Genomic DNA, 19828 nt, shown 5'->3' on the forward strand with positions numbered 1-19828 from the left:
CTGCAGCATTTCCTCATCTCTGTTTTAAGATCTTCAAACTGCAGCTTCTTTCCCCCCCCCCCTTTTCCCCATTGTACCTAACATTCAGCCTGATTAATAGTTCTTGGGAACTTAAAGGCTTGAGATCTATTTGTTATTGTAGCTGATCCTAATAAAAGAAAGAGATAGCACTTTTATTTTTGTGACAGGCAGAAATTCTACAGACAAAACTAACTTCATATGCTCAGGACAGCTCCACCTGTTGAATTTTCCCCATCTTACATCTGTATTAAAATCTTCATGAATTTTCCCAGCACCATTGAGCCGAATCAAGTCATTTTTTCTGCTTCTTTACTGAGCTTGCTTAAGTGCCCAGCTAGAGTATTGCTAGTTGTCTTCTACTGCACAAATATCTACTTTAATAGATGAAAGTTTTAGAGGAAGTGGTATTGTCAGGGTGGGTAGTTTTCGTTTTCATTTTCAGGGATACTTATAAGAAGCTGAGCATTCTCAATCGGTCTCCAGAAACTGCTGAGACTTCTAAACTCACTCATGGAAAAACAGTACAGGCCATCCGCCCCACACAGGTACGTTACAGAGGCCACAAAGCATGGCATGACAGCAAATGTGCATTCACAGAAAGATTAGCAACAGTATATGAAATTCCAGGGGGAGGACATCACGAGCAAGAACTGCCTTATTTAGGAGCCCAGAAAGGCTTCTATAGTTAAGGCCTTCATTGCTTGCTTGGATACTTGCGCACTCTGGGTCACCTGACCTAGGCAGCAGTTCTGGCCCTGACATTTCATTAGCTGAAAACCTCATATAACCAACATCAACTAATTTACCTGGGCCATTCCCCTGCTTCACCAGCCCCTCAGCAGCCAGCATTTGTTCTGCAAAGCCACTCTAGCCATTAGCGAGGCAGCCTGCAAGCTGTGAAAGTCAATACCCCTGGCAAGGGAGAAGAGAGGGCAGGAAATTTAGCACACCAGCGAGGAAAAACACCAGTAGACTCAGACCCAGCTGAGACACATATGGACCACAGGAGCCAGGCCAAGGCCAAGAGGACCCAAGAGCATTCTTGGCTTACAGCCTCACCAGGCCGGAGGGGTGCTCAGTCCCATGGCAACTGAAGCAGTGTTGTCGATGCATCCTGGTGAAGGCAAAGCAACCTAGTATTTTAGACAGGAAGGGTTTTTAGCCTGCAGACAGAGCAGCAATAGCTTAATATGAGCTTTGAACATATTTTTAGTGCTTATGCTTGGTCCTAGAATACATGATGCAATCAAAACAGAGAGGACAGCCCTTGAGAGACGCATAAGGCACCCCCACCCCACCCCCGGATCTATGGCTCCTCAACAGTTTTTCATGAGTCGAAGCTAGGCTATTAGTCCATCTACTTCAATATCCTCCAGCTCAACTGATCTGCTCCAGTGGACTGCCCTAGAAGAACATAAACTGCAGTGCAGAATGAAAGAGCTGGATAGTTGACCAGAGTGATTTTGATTATCTCACCCCAGGTTTATGATCAACACAACTTGCTTGTGCGTTCAGTTCAAGGTATTATATCAACCCTCATAGTTGGGGCCCTCAGATCTGTGGGATGTTCTCCACCCCTATGTGCCTACAAGGCAGCACCAGGTATCAAGCCAAGGATTCTTAACAGCTCCTCCAGAGTTTTGGAGGCCTATAAGTGGAGCTCAGGTGTCATGACCAAGTAAAATGGCTTGCTCTTGTTATCTGAATTTGTGTGATAGGAGATTTCAGCTGGTTTTAATAATATAAGCAACTTTGATGGGGAGAAATGTAGGATATAAACATTTCAAATGAAGTAATATCGTCTTAAGTGGTAGCAGTCTATCTAGGGGTCATACAGGGTCTTTACAACAACATCTACCAGCGGAATTGATAATGAATATGCTCTAAGAGACAACCCTACACACACACTTACATGCCTGTATCTGAGATGGGGGGATTGCTTCCAGATGTCTGGCTTGGAAGCAAGGAGGTAAACACCTCCCAATGTAGAAAAGACCACACCAACTAGCCCAAAAGCACTGCCGACTCCCGGCTTTATTAACTTGCAGCCATACAAAATGCATACAAAAAGAGTCCCCTCACCAGCTCTGAAACCAGGTACCTCAGAATGGAAAGGGAGAGTAGCATAGGTGCTTCAAGTCCCACACTGTGTGGAGTTCACAGTTCACAGTTCACAAGAAGATCCTTTAAAGAGAGAGAGAGAGAGAAAAGAGAGAGAAGAGCCCTTCCTCTTCCCTGTATACAGGAACGTCTGTAATCATTGGCATAAGATGCAAGAAGACATGATTTATTTTTGTAGGTCCCCATAGCTGGCTCCCTCCGCATGAAAGCATCCTGTCACTGCCAGATTCTGCTATCAGTCTGAGCCAGCCCAGCTCCAACTTCCACAATGACGCCAGGTCAACCCCAGTTGTAGAAATAAACCTTCTGCCAGGCTGGCAAGTAATCCATCAGTGGCCCTGAAATAGGAGGTAGAAAAGAGTGAGTGTAGACAGTAAGGAAGGCCATAAACTCCCACAATGCCACCTTCTTCCACTTTCCTGTGCTCAGACATAGGAAGCGCTGCTGGACCATGGGTTAAAGGGAAGACCTGTGAGGCAGAGAAAATGACCTTCTGCTAGCTAAAAGAAGAGCCTTGTCAATTCATCTTAGCATTGCCCAGTCTCTGAGCAATCAGCCCCTCTTGATAGAATCTCGCCTTCCAAGAAGAATGGTTTGAAGGAGGAGAATTACAGGTGTAAAAACCTTGTAAATCCAGCCAGCATGGTGTCAGACTAGGATCTGGAAGACCCAAGAACAAATCCCTACTCTGCCATGGAAGCTTGCTGGGTGACCTTGGGACAGTCACTCCAAGCTACTTTAGGACCCCATTGAGGGGGAAAATGGGGTCTATACAAGGAAATTCTGTGACTCAGCACACTATCTGCGACTGCTAGGCCTCCTGTCTACAGAACTTTAGATAATAGTGGCAGGCAATGCCAGCAAAAACTGCACTAAGTTTACCAGCCATTTTCTCCTACCAATGCCAAAAACAGGGTTTAAATGCCTCCAAATTTATCATAACATGGTTTATAGAAAGCCATAAACGCATCAAAGGAAATATTTTTAAAAATAAATATTATATGATATTCTGTATTTCCAGATACCAAGTTTTCTGGTGCCTGCATCTCAATCAACCCATATTTAAACACATGACAATTTGAGGGTTCCTTTAAAATGAGTGAGCAAGGTTTGACTCAAGGCTGGTAAAGGATCCATTCCAGCCCAGTAACCGCCTACTTACGTGTGACTAAGCCTACTCCAGGGACGTAATCTGCCAGCAGGCGCAGCAGAAAGAGGATCCTGCCCCTAAGGAAAGAGAAGACAAAACAGGCTTGTGGGAATGGGATCCTGCCCAACTGGAAAGAGTTCCTTGAAACCAAGCAGCAGAACAAAACCCTTCAGAATGATGAATCCTCATGAGCCACAGGTTCCAAGGGACGAGCACCCAACTCCTCCAGAAATCACACGGTTCCCTTTGGCAAGGGGCAGCTCTTTCTCTTTAGACAGAGTGGGCAGCACCAGCCTGGTATCCTTACTCTGAGTATCTGTCATAGAAGGGCGATCTCAGCAGGTAGTACAGCAGCAAGATAGTCCGGCGTCTCAGCTCCATGCGCTCACGCTTGTTCAGCTCTTTCATGTCACTCAGGAGACTCAAGCTGTAAAGGACAAGCAGAGTGTCAAAGCAGCCGCTTCTATACCTTGGCATGGGTCAACATGTGGGGAGCATCCTTTCATATTTAATTCTTCCTAAGGGAGGAAAGCTCATCCCTTTGCCCAATAATTAATTGTCAACAGGGGAACGGTTTGGCCTCAGGCCTGCCTGGGAGCAAAGCTCCTTGGGGCAAAAGCACTTCCCTGCAGAGCTAGTCTAATCCTACTGCTGGTAAGAACGGCAGCAGCAGAGGAAGAAAACTCACTGGCAGCACAATCAGGCATCGCCCACCACCTTACTGACTAGCTCTTGGATCACTGCTCTAAACAGGGACCTCAACACTGCACATGTGCGAGGCTGGTGCTGCAAAGCACCCGAAAAGCAGAACACTGGAATGCAATGATGCAATAAGTCTGTTGCATGGGTTCTCTATGAAGTTAACACTAACTGGAGTTAACTTCTCCAGCCTTGTTGGAAATAAGGCCTATTAGCCTCCCTGTCAGAACCCACCGAACAAGTAAAATGGCCACCATCATCATTCCCCCTCTCTCCTGTGATCAGTTTAATTCTTGTTTAATGCATTTATTTAAAATATACAATGCATTTGATGTATTGTATACAATGTTACGCTTTTATTGTAATCACCCTTAGCCCCATGAGATAATAAACAAATTATGTCCCACACATAAGCAGCTATTATGATGTACCAAAACTGAGCCTTGGCAGAAGAAGAAATACATCATGGCTCCAGTCAAGCTCAACCCCAGGAATTTCTAGAGTTTGTAGAAAAACTACCACATGGGCTCATCCACTGCTGAAGGTGAGCTACCCTCCCCATTCACATTTCTCCAGTTACTTAAGTAATGCTATCTCTCCCCCTTTCACCTGTGAACAAATGTGCCAGTTATTGCTGCTCACTGTGCTACATCATGAAGGGGAAAATAATTGAGATACAGAAATCCTTTACTCCAAACTGACCTTGTAACATCCAAGAATCCTGACAGGAGCCAGGGTTTCCATGATCTCTGTCCCCAAAGCCCTAAGCTTAATACTAGGAACAAAGGTTAAGGAATGAACAGGAAGGAGAGAATTGCTAAGCCTGTGGGAGTAGAATGGCTCTCCAAGCCAGAAGAGGTTACAAGCAGCTATTACACTGTGTCAGCACAACACCAGAGGGCGATAAGAGAAGATCTTCCTGCCAACTGACAGATGCAAAGCCTTGCCGGAGAGGCCCGCCCGTTTAACAGGAAGGACTGGGAAACTGTATGCTGAGGCTGCAGCTCTCTCTAGTGGCATACAGGATACACTACAAGGTCCGTTGGAAGCCAGAGCAGGATACAGTGGAGCAGCGGCCGGGTCACATAAATCGATTCCGCAATGGTTTCTTGGATGCTCAAAGGGGTCGGAGGCTGGTCCAACTCCATGGCTCTTTGGTTCTGCTTCTCCTCCCGTTGCTGAGGTGCTCCCCAGTGTCTGGAGTGAAGGGATGGGGCTGAAACCAAAACAACCGGTTTTGAAGGAAAGGTAAGCACCCTTTGCATGAGCAACAGGGCAGTATGGTGTCAGTGGTTCCAGTGTCCAATTAGGATCTGTGAGACCCAAGTTCGAATCCCCACTCTGCTGTGGAAGCTTGCTCGGTAACCTTGGGACAGTCACTCTCTCACCCTCTGCTCCCCCACAGGGCTGTTCTTGGGAGGCTATAACAGAGGTGGTGCCCACTGGGTACAGACAGACATTTATAAATGCTGTGCTTCAGCCCGTAGTCTTCCACCATCCAAACACTACCTGGCTACTACGGGTCCTCACTGGGAGGAAAGGCAGGAGAAAAAATGAAGCTCTTTGTTCAGGCTGCTTTCAGATATTAGCATTGCTACTGACCCACTTACAGTTTTTACCCTTGCAGTTTGGCAAAGCATACCACCACCTGTGCTCACCCCAGGCAAAAGATAGAAGACAGACTCAAGAGAATACTTACTGCTTCCGAGGCACCTCATGACACGGCTAGAGCGCTTCCCCACATATATCTGCTCCTTGCCTGCTGAGTTGCCCTCTTTGTCTGTCAGGAGACAGGGGTATTAGATCAAGGACTAGGCTTGGGGGAAACCCTCCCTGCAGCTTTGACTTTGCTCAGGCTAAGACATTTGTTCACCTGTCAAGACCAGTCAATGGGCTTGGAAGGAAGAGTAGAGGGAACCAAGCACTGGCTCCTGTTTTCCTAGCACAGGCCAAACCAGCTCACCAGAAGATACCACTCAAGCTTTCTGCTGTGAGTCCCCTTGCCAATGGCTTGGAGAAAAAAAAAACGCTCTGTCCTTTTAACAGAGGTTTATTCAAACGTCATTTCCCAGGTGAGATTATTTACCTCCATGCCATGAAAAGCTTGCCCATTTCCAGACATTGTCTCTAGTAAAAGATCAGGACCTTTTTCTCCCAGCCTACCAGGAACCTTAATTATGCTCTTCCAAAAGATATAACAAGGTGGATCCAGCCACTCCAATCAGCAAAGTTTGAAGCTTTCCTCTTCTCCAAAGAGTCTTCCACCAACAGAAGATCCGGTTAAGTTGATGAAAGGCATGAAACTTTACTGATCCCCCCTGAGAGCCCTGCCCACTCTTGGTCATCAAAGAGGGCTGACAGGAATTCCAGAGAGCCTGTGAGGCAGAGCGAAGCACTACGGCACTCCGTGTGGTAGAGTATAAATGAGTAATTATTTTTGGATTTATATGCTGCCCTTCCTCAAACCACGAAGACCCTCAAATTCATAAAATTATACAAATTGAAAAAGTATACAATTTTTAATAATAATATACAAACCCTACAAAACTATTCTCAAATACTACAGTAGTCCATGTTATCTTTGATAATAGCTGGGTTTTATTTTTTCTCTCCTCTATATATTCCCCTGCAGAAGCTGATGCAAAACAGGCTGAGCTCCTGGGTCCTGTTGGGAGTTCTCTATATACCTTGTGATTGATTGTGAGGAGACATTATGTAACATTGTACTCTTGTGACTTTTTGAGATATTGTGTGTAGGAGATATCAAGAAATACTGTATGGTTTTTTTTCCTGCGTTTTCATAACATTATATGATCCTTTGATAATTTATAGAGTTTAGTAGAATGAAAGCCCATTGAATTGTAGAATACAAGGGGCTCTAGGCTCTCCCAGTGGGGGGGGGGAGGGAGGGAGGGAGGGAGGGAGGAAGGAAGGAAGGAAGGCAGGAAAGGGGAAAAGGAGGGAGGAAAGCAGGAATGGAGGAAGGAAAGAAGAAAGGGAGGGAGGAAAGGGAAAGAAGGAGGGAAGGAGGAAGAGGCCCAGAAAGGACTGAAGGAAGGCAGTCAGGGAGGGAGGGAGGGAGGGAGGTGCATAGCGTGTAGCAGCACAGAGCCTGGCGAGACGGTGAGGGCCATGGACAGTACTGGAGCAGCCCGGGGCCCATGGTGGTGCACCTCGGTTTGGTGGGGGGAAAAGACCTGGGAAGGTAGGCAGAGGGGCAGTGGTGAGCATACAGGGAGACCCACTTCCTCTTGCCGCAGGAGCACTCCTGGGCAGGGTTGTTGGGGGTGGGCAGTAGTGGGGCTGGGCTAATCAGGCTGTGCACATCCTGATTGGCCCAGAGTCCAGACACACACTGCACCAAAGAGAGCTCTGTACTTTAATCTATATAGCAAATGGTTAAAGATTGTATTTGAGAATAGTTTTGTGGGTTTTGGATATTGTTATTAAAAATTGTATGCATACTTTTCCAATTTGAATAATTTTATGAATTTGAGGTTTTTTGTGGTTTGCATATTAGTCTTTTTGAATTTTTCCACAAGGTTCCCTGGAATTTTTTTTTCCTTCAAAGGCTTAGGACAGCTACCAAGTAAAAAATACAGTTCATTAATTTATATATATATTTTAAAATCTGCTAAACATTTATCAGATGATAGGAACATATAGGGTCCTGTTGACCCACCATCCCCCCCCCCAATGCCCAATGATGGGCCTGGAGGGGATGGGAAGGGGAGATGCCCCATGTGGGCATGTACACAGTTATGCTTTCTAACCATATTCTGCATGATTGTGCCACTTCTGAGGTTTCTTGAAGCCTGAAGAATGTTCCAGGGGTTTCTCAATGGTAAAAAAGTTGAGGAAGGCTGCTTTAGGGCCAGGAATCCTAAGTAGGTTTTGATCACTGGATTGTAACACTCTCAGGGGGACATTGTGGGATGGCACAATCCTACACTAAAGGATGTAGTAGGAGTCTGCTAGAAGGTAGTAGGAATCCTCTGTATTTTGGGCCCAGTTCAGAATCCATCAGCTTAGCTATGGTTCCAAAAGCCTCCCTCAGCACCTACTTAATGCTGTGACCACCAACGAGATGAGCTTTGTTCTCTCACTAGATACACTCACTCCTTTCAGGATTCAGCCCAACAGCAGGCAGACAATCCATAGAACTGAATGCTCACAGAGAAACACAAGGGAAAACTGGAGCTTTTCTGTTCACTAAACTACTCAAAAATCCTAAACATTGTTCTGCAAAAAGGGTTCCTTCTTCCTTTAGGCTAACAGAGACAAACATCATTTCAGCTGAGCTGCTTCATCCAAAACTTCCTTCCAACCCTCATCAAAATGGCTGCAGTTTGTGTTGCATGTGACTCACCTCCCTGCTGCAATGAGTGTCTCCTGTCCAGAGGCACAATGGGAGGAGACGTCTGGATGCCAGCTTTGTACCAGAGCAACAGCAGGAGGCGCAGGATGGCTCTGTGGGTTAGAATCATACAGTTGGAAGGGGCCATACAGGCCGTCTAATCCAACCCCCTGCTCAGTCAGGATCAGCCTAAAGCATCCAGGATAAGTATCTGTCCAGAGGCTGCTTGAAGACTGTCAGTGATTGGGAGCTTATCACCTCCTTAGGCAGCCAATTCTACTGTTGAACTACTCTGACTCTGAAATCCCCCCCCTCCAATATCTTGCTGTTATCATTCTCCCCATAGTTTAAACCCATTACTGCAGGTCCTATCCTCTGCCTCCAACAGGAACCTTTCCCTGCCCTTCTCTAAGTGACAACCTTTCAAATACTTAAAGAGAGCAATTATGTTCCATCTCAACCTCCTCTGCTCCAGGCTGAACATGCCCAAGTCCCCCAGCCTTTCCACACAAGACTTGGTCCCCAGGTCCTGGATCATTCTCATAGAATCAGAGTTGGAAGGGATCTCCAGAGACATCCTATCCAACCCTCTGGACAATGCAGGAACTCACAACTACCTGCCCAGCCACAATGACACCAATTTCATGCCCAAGTGATCCCTCCACCAAAAATCTCCCGAATACAGCCTGGCCTGGAGAAAAGTTACCTATCATCCCACAGTGGCAATTAGCAATTCCCTGAGTATGCAAGGAAGGACCACAAGAGACAAACACTGGCACATCCCTTCCTGCCCACCAACTCACAATCTGCCTAAGTTCATAAAATCAGCATTTCTGTCAGATAACTATTTAGCCTCTGCTTAAAAACTTCCAAAGGAGAACCCACCACCTTCCGAGGAAGCCTGTTCCACTGAAGAACCGCTCTATCAGGAACTTCTTCTGGATGTTTAGCCGAAAACTCTTTTGAATTAATTTCAACCCATTGGTTCTGGTCTGACCCTCTGGGGCAACAGAAAACAACTCTGCTCCATCTTCTATATGACAGCCCTTCAAGTATTTGAAGATGGTTATCATATAACCTCTTCATTGTCTTCTCTCCAGGCTAAACAGACAAGCTCCCTCAACCTTTCCTCATACGACTTGGTCCCCTAACCCCTCACTATTTTTGTAGCTCTCCTCTGGACACCCATTTTGTCTATCTTTCTTCAGTTGTGGTGCCCAAAACTGAACACAATACTCCAAGTCAGGTCTTACCAGAGCAGAGTAAAATGGTACCATCACCTTGCATGATCTGGACACAATACTTCTTTTAGGTAAAGGTATCCCCTGTGCAAGCACCGGGTCATGTCTGACCCTTGGGGTGACGCCCTCTAGCGTTTTCATGGCAGACTCAATACGAGGTGGTTTGCCAGTGCCTTCCCCAGTCATTACCATTTACCTCCCAGCAACCTGGGTACTCATTTTACCGACCTCAGAGGGATGAAAGGCTGAGTCAGCCTTGAGCCAGCTGCTGGGATTGAACTCACAGCCTCATGGGCAGAGTTTCAGACTGCGTGTCTGCTGCCTTACCACTCTGCGCCACAAGAGGCTCTTATACTTCTTTTAATACAGCCCAAAATCATGTTTGCCTTATCAATCGAGTCACACTGCTGACTCATGTTCAGTGCATGGCCTATTAAGACCCCCAGATCCTTTTCACATGTACTACTGACAAGTCTCACCTATCCTATAGTGATGCATTTGATTTTTCCTACTTAAATGAACTTTGCATTTATCACTATTGAAATTTATTTTATTCATTTTAAACCAGTTTTCTAGTCTGCCATCCTGATTCTGTCTTTTGATGTGTTTTCGGCCCCATCCCAGTTTAGTGTCATCTGCAAATTTAATAAGCACCCACTCTATTCCTTCATCCAAATCATTTATGAATATGTTGAATAATATAGGGCCCAGGACAGATCCCTAAGGCACTCCACCTGTCACTCCTCTCCAAGAAGATGAACCACTTACAAGCACCCTTTGGGTATGATCTGTCAACCAGTTCTCTATCCACGTAACAGTAATAGGATCCATACCGCATTTTACCAACTTGCCAATAAGAATTTCAGGTGGAACCTTATCAAAGGCCTTACTGAAATCAAGGTAAACTATGTCCACAGCATTTCCCTGATCTAGCAAGGTAGTAACTTTCTCAAAATAAAAAGAAATAAGATTAGTCTGACATGAGTTGTTGTTGAGAAAGCCATGCTGACTCTTAGTAATTATAGCCATCTGCTCTAGCTGTTCAAGGACTGACTGTTTGATTTGTTCTAAAATTTTGCCAGCTATAGACATCAAGCTGATGGACTGGTAATTACCTGGATCCTCATTTTCCCTCTTCTTGAATATAGGGACATTTGTCTACCTCCAATCTTCTAGCACTTTACCTGCTCACCCAGAATTGTAAAAATTATGGACAGAGGCTCTTGTCTTCTATGAACCCTCTCAATTTTGTCCACATCCTTTTTGAGGTGAGGCCTCCAGAGCTGTGCACAGTACTCCAGGTGGGGTCTGACCAATGCAGTATACAGTGGGACTATGACATCTTGTGATGCCTCCGTTGATACAGCTCAAGACTGCATATGCCTTCTTTACTGCCGCATCACACTGTCTGCTCATATTTGGAGTACAGTCCACAAGTACCCCAGGTTCTTGTACATATACACTGCTAATCATAAATGTATTTCCTATGTAGTTTGTATGCTTCTCATTCTTGTGACCCAGCTGAAGAACTCTGTACTTCTCCTTATTGAATTGCATCTTGTTCTAATTTGACCACTTTTCCAGCATGTTTAGATCTTGTTGAACTCTGGGGTGTTTGCTTCTCCTCCTAATTTAATGAATAGTCCCTCCACCCCCTCATCCAAATCATTGATTAAAAAGTTGTAAAGTATCAGAGCTAGTACTGAGCCTTGTGGCACCCCACTGCTCACCTCCTTCCAATCCAAGAAAATACTATTGACAACTACTCTTTGGATATGGTTTTCTAGCCAGTTCCTTGTCCACCTAACCATCTGAAAATCCAGTGTACAGTCCTCCAGTTTACCCATCTGAACATCACAGGGAACCCTGTCAAAAGCCTTACAGAAATCCAGGTAAACAACATCCACTGAGTTTCCACAATCTAGTAAAACCCATCACTCTGGGACAGATTGGAACAAACCATGTACTGGAAGATGCAGTTCATAGTCAAGAGTCTTGGAAAATACACAGCTGCACTTCACTGCAGCAGACCTGCATTTGTGACACAGCTTAGAAAGGGCTTGTTTTCAATCCAAGTTCAACCACAGGCTGAAAAAACAGGAAGGTTGGCCTACAGCACAAGCGATGTACAGATCAATCATGAGCAGCATTAGTAGATCTGCTTAGGATGACTTTGGAGCAGATATCACTTTTGCCTATTTAATTAATGATTCCGATGCATGTGACGAAATGTCCTGCTATGTTATTGGTCTTCCTCTCAATCCACCCACAGCATCCCCAGGGCCAAAGTAAAGACATTCAAAACCTTCAGAACCCCATAGGAGGAGTAAGTGGGCAGAGAACTCAGTGTCAGAACCCCCAGCTATAGTCGCTGGATGAGCAGGAGGAATGGGCAAGGCTCAGAACAGCTGTGTGGCTTACAATGCCTAAGGCAAGTCCTTTCAGAAAAGGAGTAAAGTTCTAGCCAAGACCCCAGAGGATCTAGCAGGTGCCCATCTCCACAACCAGCTCTTCCGTGGCCCTTGTCATTCATTGTGCAACATCTGCCTCTTTTCCACACTGAAGACTTACTTGGCAAGCTGGATGAGGACAATGATGGCCCATCGGCCAGTCTCACCCCACACCTTGGCAGCCCCCATCTCTGCAAAGACTTCCATGCACTCGAGGACGCTCAGCCATGTCAGCAGCTTCTGCTGAGGAAGCGACTGCAAAGCAAGAGATAGAAGAAGCAGTTTTTTATTTCCCACTTTTCTGTACCTGAAGGAGTTCCAAAGCGACATACAATCGCCTTCCCTTCCTCTCCCCACAACAAACACCCTGTGAAGCAGGTGGTCTGAGAGAGCTCTGAGAGAAGTGCTCTGTGAGAACAGCTTTGTCTAAGAGAAATGTGACTAACCCAAGGTCACCCAACCGGCTGCATGCAGGAGAGTGGGGAATCAAAGCTCACTGACCACTGCAGCACGCTGGCTCTCAAGGAGAGGAGTCATGATCTGAGCCGGCTTCCATTCATTTCTCTCTCAGATCACAGGATGATTTTATTTATTTACAAAGTGTATAGTTTATATACCGCCTAGTCCTGCAAAAGTGGGCTCAAGGCAGTTCACAACCATTGTTAAAAGCATCACATAATTAAAACACAACAGAATACTATTAACAACATAGTAAGTTCTCCAGTGGTCAACCTCCTGTGTCAAACGTTGCAGTTTAACCAGCTAATAAGGTATAAATCAAGGGGGAAAGGAGAATGGCAGGTCACAAGATTCTGTTGGGGTCCCAAAAAGTAACAAGCCCAAGATCTTTCCTCAGAAATCCAACCAACAGAACAGCCGTTCACTGCTAACCTCTTCAAATGATCACTTGACCGGTAGAGATACAGGCCACCCTAACACAGCTTCTACAAAACAATTAAACAGCTAGGCAAGGACACATAAGGCCATTCAAACCCCTTCCTGAGTGTTGTGGCCCCTTTCCCACCTTAAAGCTACAACTGCAAGACACAGAAGGGCTGACAGATGCCTGAGATTTCACAGCAAACTCAGACCACTACCCCAAACACCAACAGAATGGAGGAAGCCAGAGCCATGTTCCAGTCACCAAGAATGGAAAAAGCAGACTGTCTCCCATCACCTCCACCCTCCTCTAGCTGAGAGGGGATTCATACCACAGGAAGGGACTGGTGGAACTCCTTCCGAAGGATCCAGTCATTCAGCAACACCAGCAAATTGGAGGCAGAATACACTAAGGAGAAGGTGAAAGAGAGACACCGCTGTTTATTAACTGGAAAAAGAAGAGCTGTTTTTTGTACACCACTTTTGACTACTCAAAGGAGTCTCAAAGCTGCTTGCTCTGGGATTCACTGTTTCTTCTTCTTTTATCTGAAGGGCAGCACTTTTTGCCTTTTCTTCTTGGGGTTGTGTTCCTTTTAAAAGTTGATTTTTGCAGTTGCTTACAGTTCTGTCTTTCAGCATTGTTTCTGCAGTGGGGGTAGCCCACCTTTGGGTGGGTGGCTTGCTGCCCTACTGCTGTTGCTTCTGTTTTTTTGGGGGGGGCACTGTTTATGGTGGATGGTTCGGGCCTAGGCTGCCACTGTTGTTGTTCCAATTTGGGGCTTTTACCCGCTGTAACTCGCCTCAAGCCTCCGGGGAGAGGCGAGTAACAAATTAAATAATGAGAGGGAGAAGGAGGCCACCCTGAGATCCTCCACTGGAGGACAGTACAGTAGGTTCACATGATAATCCTGCTGAGGAGGAGGAAGGTGTCCATGTGACAAAACCCCCTTGCTTTCTGAGGCTACCCTGGGGCTAGTGGGTTGTCTGTTGGTGTGGATCTGTCATGCCCCCCCACCTTTGATGTGGTGTTTGGTGGGCCTCCAGGTCCCCCCTGGAGGCTGGCATCCCCAAACCGCTAGTGATGCTGTGAAATTTCCCTCTCGCACACCCTTGCCAGGCATCCCCCTCCTCTCCAGGGCCATGGGAAAGGTAGAAACCTGAAAATCCCCATTATAGTCAATGGCACCATTTACTATAATGGGCTCTGAAGCCTCTCAGAGATCTCTGAGGCAGCTTGGGAGAAGTCAAGGTGGGCCAAGCCAGCTTCCGAGGTGGGCTGGATTTTCAGATGAGTGCATTTCCCTACTGTGGCTGGCCCAAGGTCACCCCGCTGGCTGCATGTGGAGGAGGAGTGGGGAATCAAGACCAGTTCTCCAGTTTAGAGGCCACCGCTCTGAACCACTACACCACACTGGCTTTCAAGAAAAGAAATTGCACATGCGTGAACCCCTCCCCCCCAATCAAACCTTTTTACTTTCAAAAGGAACAGTTGCTCTGGAAGCCCAGTCCTCACTGCTGTCTCCTTTCCTAGCTTCTTCAGTGGCACAGAGACTGACAACTACCCCAGTCCAGGGAAAAGAAAATCTGGGCCGGGTCAATTTTGCCTTGCTACAAGCCTTAATTTATGCCCTGAACTTTATCATCCTGTGCAGTACTGCAAAAAACCTGCACATTGCTCATATTCTTTGACAGCTTTGCCCTACAGCAGACGGGGAGCCCCAAGCAAACACCCTGGTCTCATAAAGCGGTATAGAACGGAAGCAAACCAGATCAGGAATGGCCCTTAACAAAAGGCAAATGCTGACTGTCCTCTGCACACTGCAGTACCAGCTACTACTTGGCAGACATCTTGGCGAACTGACTAGAAATGCTGGCAGGATGTACCATGGCAATAAAGCATCTGAATTTAGAGTGCCATCTTTCCCCAGGAATACAGTATCGGAAGACTTGGAGAGGACCCAAATGCCGTCATTTCAGGGCCTGATTCCAACACGGTTACATAAAGTTCACCCATAAACAAGAGAAGGAATGGAGGGATCTGAAATTTTATGACAGATACAAGGGTAACGAGAGATCCTGCAATGCACCCAATCTGGGCCTTGTGGCACTTTTTAAAGAACAAGAATCGCTGCAATCACCAAAGGATGGATCATGTTTAGATTGGCTCTAAAGGAGGGACATGATGGAGGTCTATAAAATCATCCATGATCTGTCACCTATGCACAGAGTGAATTTATTGAATTGTGTGTAAACTGGATTGTAGAATATTCTGTCACAAGATGTTGTGACAGCCACCAGCTAGTTGGCTTTATAATGAGATCAGAAAAGCTCCCAGAGGGCAAGATTCACAATGGCCCTTAGTGACAACTAAATGGAGCCTCCATGCTTAGGAGCAACAACCTTTGAGATACCCATGCAGAGGGGCAAAACTGGGCAAACTGGGCACACTTTTGCTTCTATGACTGGGGAATCTTGTCTAGTGTGTGATGTCAGCTGCTGTACTCAATTGCAGGGGTAGTCAACCTGTGATCCTCCAGAAGTTCATGAACTACAATTCCCATGAGCCCCTGCCAGCAAATGCTGGCAGGGCTCATGGGAATTGTAGTTCATGAACATCTGGAGGACCACAGGTTGACTACCCCTGTTCAATTGGACCAATTTAGCACAATTGCTCTTATATCCTTATATTCCTCAAGCAGTTACTTAGGAGACTGAACTACAATTATCTACTATTCACATGTACAATTTCTTACACAAAACTTCACATTCAAGGAAGACAAAGTGGAATATCCTGAAATTCTCTTCTGCTCTGCTTTCTAGACAGGAAATAGTTACACTCTGTACAGCAGACAGCAGCCCTACTTGGAGAACATTCACATATTCATCTTTCTGCAGCCAGTATGGTATAGCGAGACAAGGGTCTGGGAGACCAAAGTTTCAATCTTTGTTTTGCCATGGAAGTTTGCTGGGTGTTCTGGTATTGCATAGTCTCAGCCCACCTCACAGGATTGTTGTGAGGATAAAATGTAAAAGAGAACAATTTAGGCCACTTCAGGAACTAGCTTGGTGTAGTGGCTAAGAGCAGTGACTTCTAAGCTGGTGAGTCGGGTTTGATTCCCCACTCCTCCACCTGCAGCCAGCTGGGTGACCTTGGGCAAGTCATAGTCATGTTAGGGCTGTTCTCACAGAACAGTTCTGTCAGAGCCCTCTGAGTCCCACCTATCTCACACGGTGTCTGTGGTGGGGAGAGGAAGGGAAGGTGATTGTAATGTGCTGTGAGACTCCTTCGGACAGTGAAAAGCGGGATATAAAAACCAACTCCTTCTTCTTCTGCACTGGGGAGAAAATAAATAAACATACAGATAAATTATCCAGTCTTACTTACCAAGCTCAGAAAGTTCATGAGAGTCAGAGAACCGACCTGAAAAATGAAAAATAAGCATAGGCAAGGTGTGAGCCACTATCCCATAAGCTGCTAAAAACAGCCAAGCAGCATTTCTGAGGGTAAACATCCTCTTATTTAAAGAAGCCAGCACATTATTCAAGCAGTCCTGAGAGTAAGGTTCTCTGCAGAACCTTTCATGACCCCAGAGTTTAGAAATTCCATTAATGCCTCACAAGAGCTAATGCTTACAGACCCATCAGTGAGAAAATAACTTTCTCAGGGGTCTTCTTCTTTAATTGGAATCTTCTTGCCATCTTTTTGTTTGACAGCTATTGGGGCCAGTGTGAGTCTAATAATACAGTTTTTAAAAATATATCAAATACATGATTTTTCTTGATGTACTACTAGTAAATTGTTTCTTTTTTGTTAATTTCTTAATTTAAAACTTTTCTATGCCATCTTTTCACCCAGTTCATCCTCATGGTGGCAAACATTAAAACATTTCAGTTTTTAAAAACAAAAATCTAAATATACACCCACAACAAAATAATTAAATAAAACATGTAAATGCATCTTTATACAGCTATTGCTGTATAAACATAAAAGGCTAAGAGGTAAGTGGGCGGAGAGTGGGCGGGGCCGGGCCGGGTGAGGGGCCAATCAGAAGGCTTGAAGCGCCTTCCCATTGGCCCCTCATCAGGACAGACAGCAGTTCTAGCCAGTCGGGTGTGGGCTCAATCGGAAGGCACGAAGCGCTTTCTGATTCGGCCCTCACCAGCACAAGCCAGACCAACTGTCATAAGTACACAGTCAGTCCAGCCACTCGCCTCGCCGCCGGGGAGGAGGCCCAGGATGGGTTCCCCAGGGCTCGCCGAGCACACCCGCCACCTCACTGGCCTGCCGGGTGTGCTCACTGGCCGCGGGGGGGCTTCAGAGCCCGTACTTAGGAACAGGCTTTGAATTCTAGTAAACATAAAACACAGGAAGGAGGGCTAATAAGTGTTTGTGAGGGAACACCCAATATAATAGCAAATTTTTCACCCGCTGGCTGAGACAATGATAGAGGAGGTAAATGAGTCTCTTTGAGGACCGTGTTACAAAGTTTCAGTGCATTAAGAAAGCCCATCTGTCTAGCTACAATTTGGCCAGGCACCTGAAGCAGAGCCTGCATAGATGACTTGAGTACTTAGGTAGGTTCATACGGGAGAAGGTGGTTGTTCGGGTATGCTAGCTTCAAGAAATATAAGGCTTTAAGGATCAATATCAGCACCTTATTAAATATATATTTCAATGATCAGACTCATGGCTAACATGGAGCAGGTAGCTGCGGCCATCTGGTTCCAATAACCGAAAGAGGTAGACGAGGCCTAATATGGCTCAAAACAGATTCTTTCAAGCAAAAGGGCAATGTCATGTATACAGGATGGAAGAAAAACTCCTTGTGGGCAGATGGTTTGTACTGTAACCACACTACACCATCACACTACCTTGAAATCATTGCATCCTAAGCCATGCAAGGTTCTTCATACCTGAATAAGGGTTGATTCTACTCAGTGTATAGTCTTTCAAAAGCTTTTGACCATGTTCCTTAACAAAGGATTCTAAGTAAGCTTCTAAGTCATAAGATCAGAGGACTTCTTATGGACAAGAAAATGGTTAAAGAGCAAGCAGCAGAGGATCAGAAAGTACAGCTTTGCTATGGATAGAGATAAGCAATGGGGTTCCCCAAGGATTTATATGGGAGGTGGCGGCATTTCACTTATTCAGGAGTAAGCAGTGAGAAATACCAAGTTTACAAATGACATTTGAGTGATTAAGAACTGAGAAAACACAAGGGGACTGGTGAAGGATCTCCTCAAACTGCGAAATACACAAAAATTAACAAGAAAGATACAATGTAAGGAAATATAAATTTCATACTTATTGGTGGCACCAGCATTAGCTGAGGCTAACCAAGAAAGGGACCCTTGAGAGTCATGATAGATAATTCTATGGAAACATCAAAACAGTGAAACAGACAAAATATATAATAATTTTATATAATTCCTTCAACATTTCATAAATCTATTGAGTTGCAGGATCTGGAATATTAGACTTATATCTCGAAGAACAATTGTGCAGCTGTAAAAAGTATAACAAAATGATCAGGAGGTACTGAGTCAGGCTAACAACTGGATAATTTATTTAGGTCTTTTAAAGTTGGGGAGGGAAGAGGGAGACTAAACTGTTCCACCATAAGAGGTTTATAAAATTATGGTGTGGAGACAGAGAAATGCTTCAGCCTGTCATATAACACCAAAATATCAGTCATGCTGTAAAAATCAAGTAGCATTTTCAGTATTGGGAAAAGACATGTACAACTGCCTTATTAAATTTATTAAACAAAAAAGATGAGTCATGTGAGGCAAAAAAGTAATTAAGAAATTTTACTAATCAAATACCTCCTGCTTCAATGCAAACAAAACATGTAGTTTGCATTGAAGCAGAAGCTATTGTTCTACACTAGTAAATTTTGTGGGGGGGGGTTGCTTGTTTAACTTACCATGCAGCCACATTTTGGTTACTTATTAGATTTACTGACACAAGTTGTAAGGATGTTATGTTGTTTAGACAGGTTTCTCTGTAGGAACGCAGAGAAGTTTATGAGAATACATTTATTAACCAAGGTAATGCTTAGAGAAAGTATACTTCTGATGCTGGGAACAAAAACTGAAGGAAGGCTATTGATTCCCCCCAGTTCTTGCTCTTTAGATTATGCTCAGCCACCAGAACAGTAGGGAGGCTGACCAATTGAGAAAGAGGATGCACTGTTTAATCCGGATTCTTCAAAGGGGAATCTGAAATGTTCCATTTTCCCAGATTTGCCTTTGATCCCGCAAACGCTTAACTCCTAGGTTACTCTGCGCCAGGGGAGCAACTACGGACTTACTGAATCACTGAGAGAAGGCTGGATCCGGGGAAGGGCTTATAATTTAAAAAATCTCTGCTGCGAGACTACAACAAAACCTGATGAATTGGGTCGGCAGGATTCCCATGCATTTCGTCTCGGCAGGATTCGCACGCGTTTAACCATTGCAAAAATGGCGATATTCAGCAAGTGATTCTGCTCATCCAGGTACCTTTCGCCCGCCGGACTTCTACCGAGCTGTCATGCACAGGGAATACCACCCTGCCCCACGGCAGTGAGCGGCAGAGCCGGTTCGGATTCCGCAGTCCGCCTCTCCTTTTCCCAGGCGCCTGCCCATCCCCCAGTACCTGGCAGCAGGTAAGAGAGGCCGCGCACGGTGCTCTCCAGCTGGGCAGTGGCCGCCGGATGCCGCTTCACGTACTCCTGATAGCGGTGGCACAGGCGCCGCAGCCGCCCGACCGGCCCCTCCACCAAGCCAGCCATGGCTGCCCGGGGGGGGGGGGGCTCAGCGCCGCTCACGACCCTCCTCCCGCCCCAGTCAGCCCCAGCGGGCGCGCGCCGAGAAACACTCTCGCCCACGCACTTCCGCGCCTGCGCACGTCGATTGCCAGGGAGAG

At 45.8% G+C, this 19828-nt stretch overlaps 1 protein-coding gene across 1 annotated transcript; it reads right to left on the minus strand.

Annotated features, from left to right (window-relative positions):
- Window positions 1–2030: 2030 nt before the first annotated feature.
- On the minus strand, window positions 2031–19814 carry PEX16 (peroxisomal biogenesis factor 16). Its single transcript, XM_077322304.1, has 11 exons — window positions 19559–19814; window positions 16304–16339; window positions 13251–13327; window positions 12161–12294; window positions 8361–8461; window positions 5691–5771; window positions 5055–5207; window positions 4694–4766; window positions 3600–3719; window positions 3305–3369; window positions 2031–2480 (listed from the first exon to the last, which is right to left on the minus strand). Exons 1-11 carry the CDS (start codon window positions 19692–19694, stop codon window positions 2422–2424), a joined length of 1035 nt encoding a protein of 344 aa, XP_077178419.1. The 5' UTR covers window positions 19695–19814; the 3' UTR covers window positions 2031–2421.
- Between the last annotated feature and the right edge of the window lie 14 nt (window positions 19815–19828).

Source organism: Paroedura picta, chromosome 2 (genome assembly GCF_049243985.1).
Source record: "Paroedura picta isolate Pp20150507F chromosome 2, Ppicta_v3.0, whole genome shotgun sequence".
In the NCBI taxonomy this organism is placed as follows: domain Eukaryota; kingdom Metazoa; phylum Chordata; class Lepidosauria; order Squamata; family Gekkonidae; genus Paroedura; species Paroedura picta.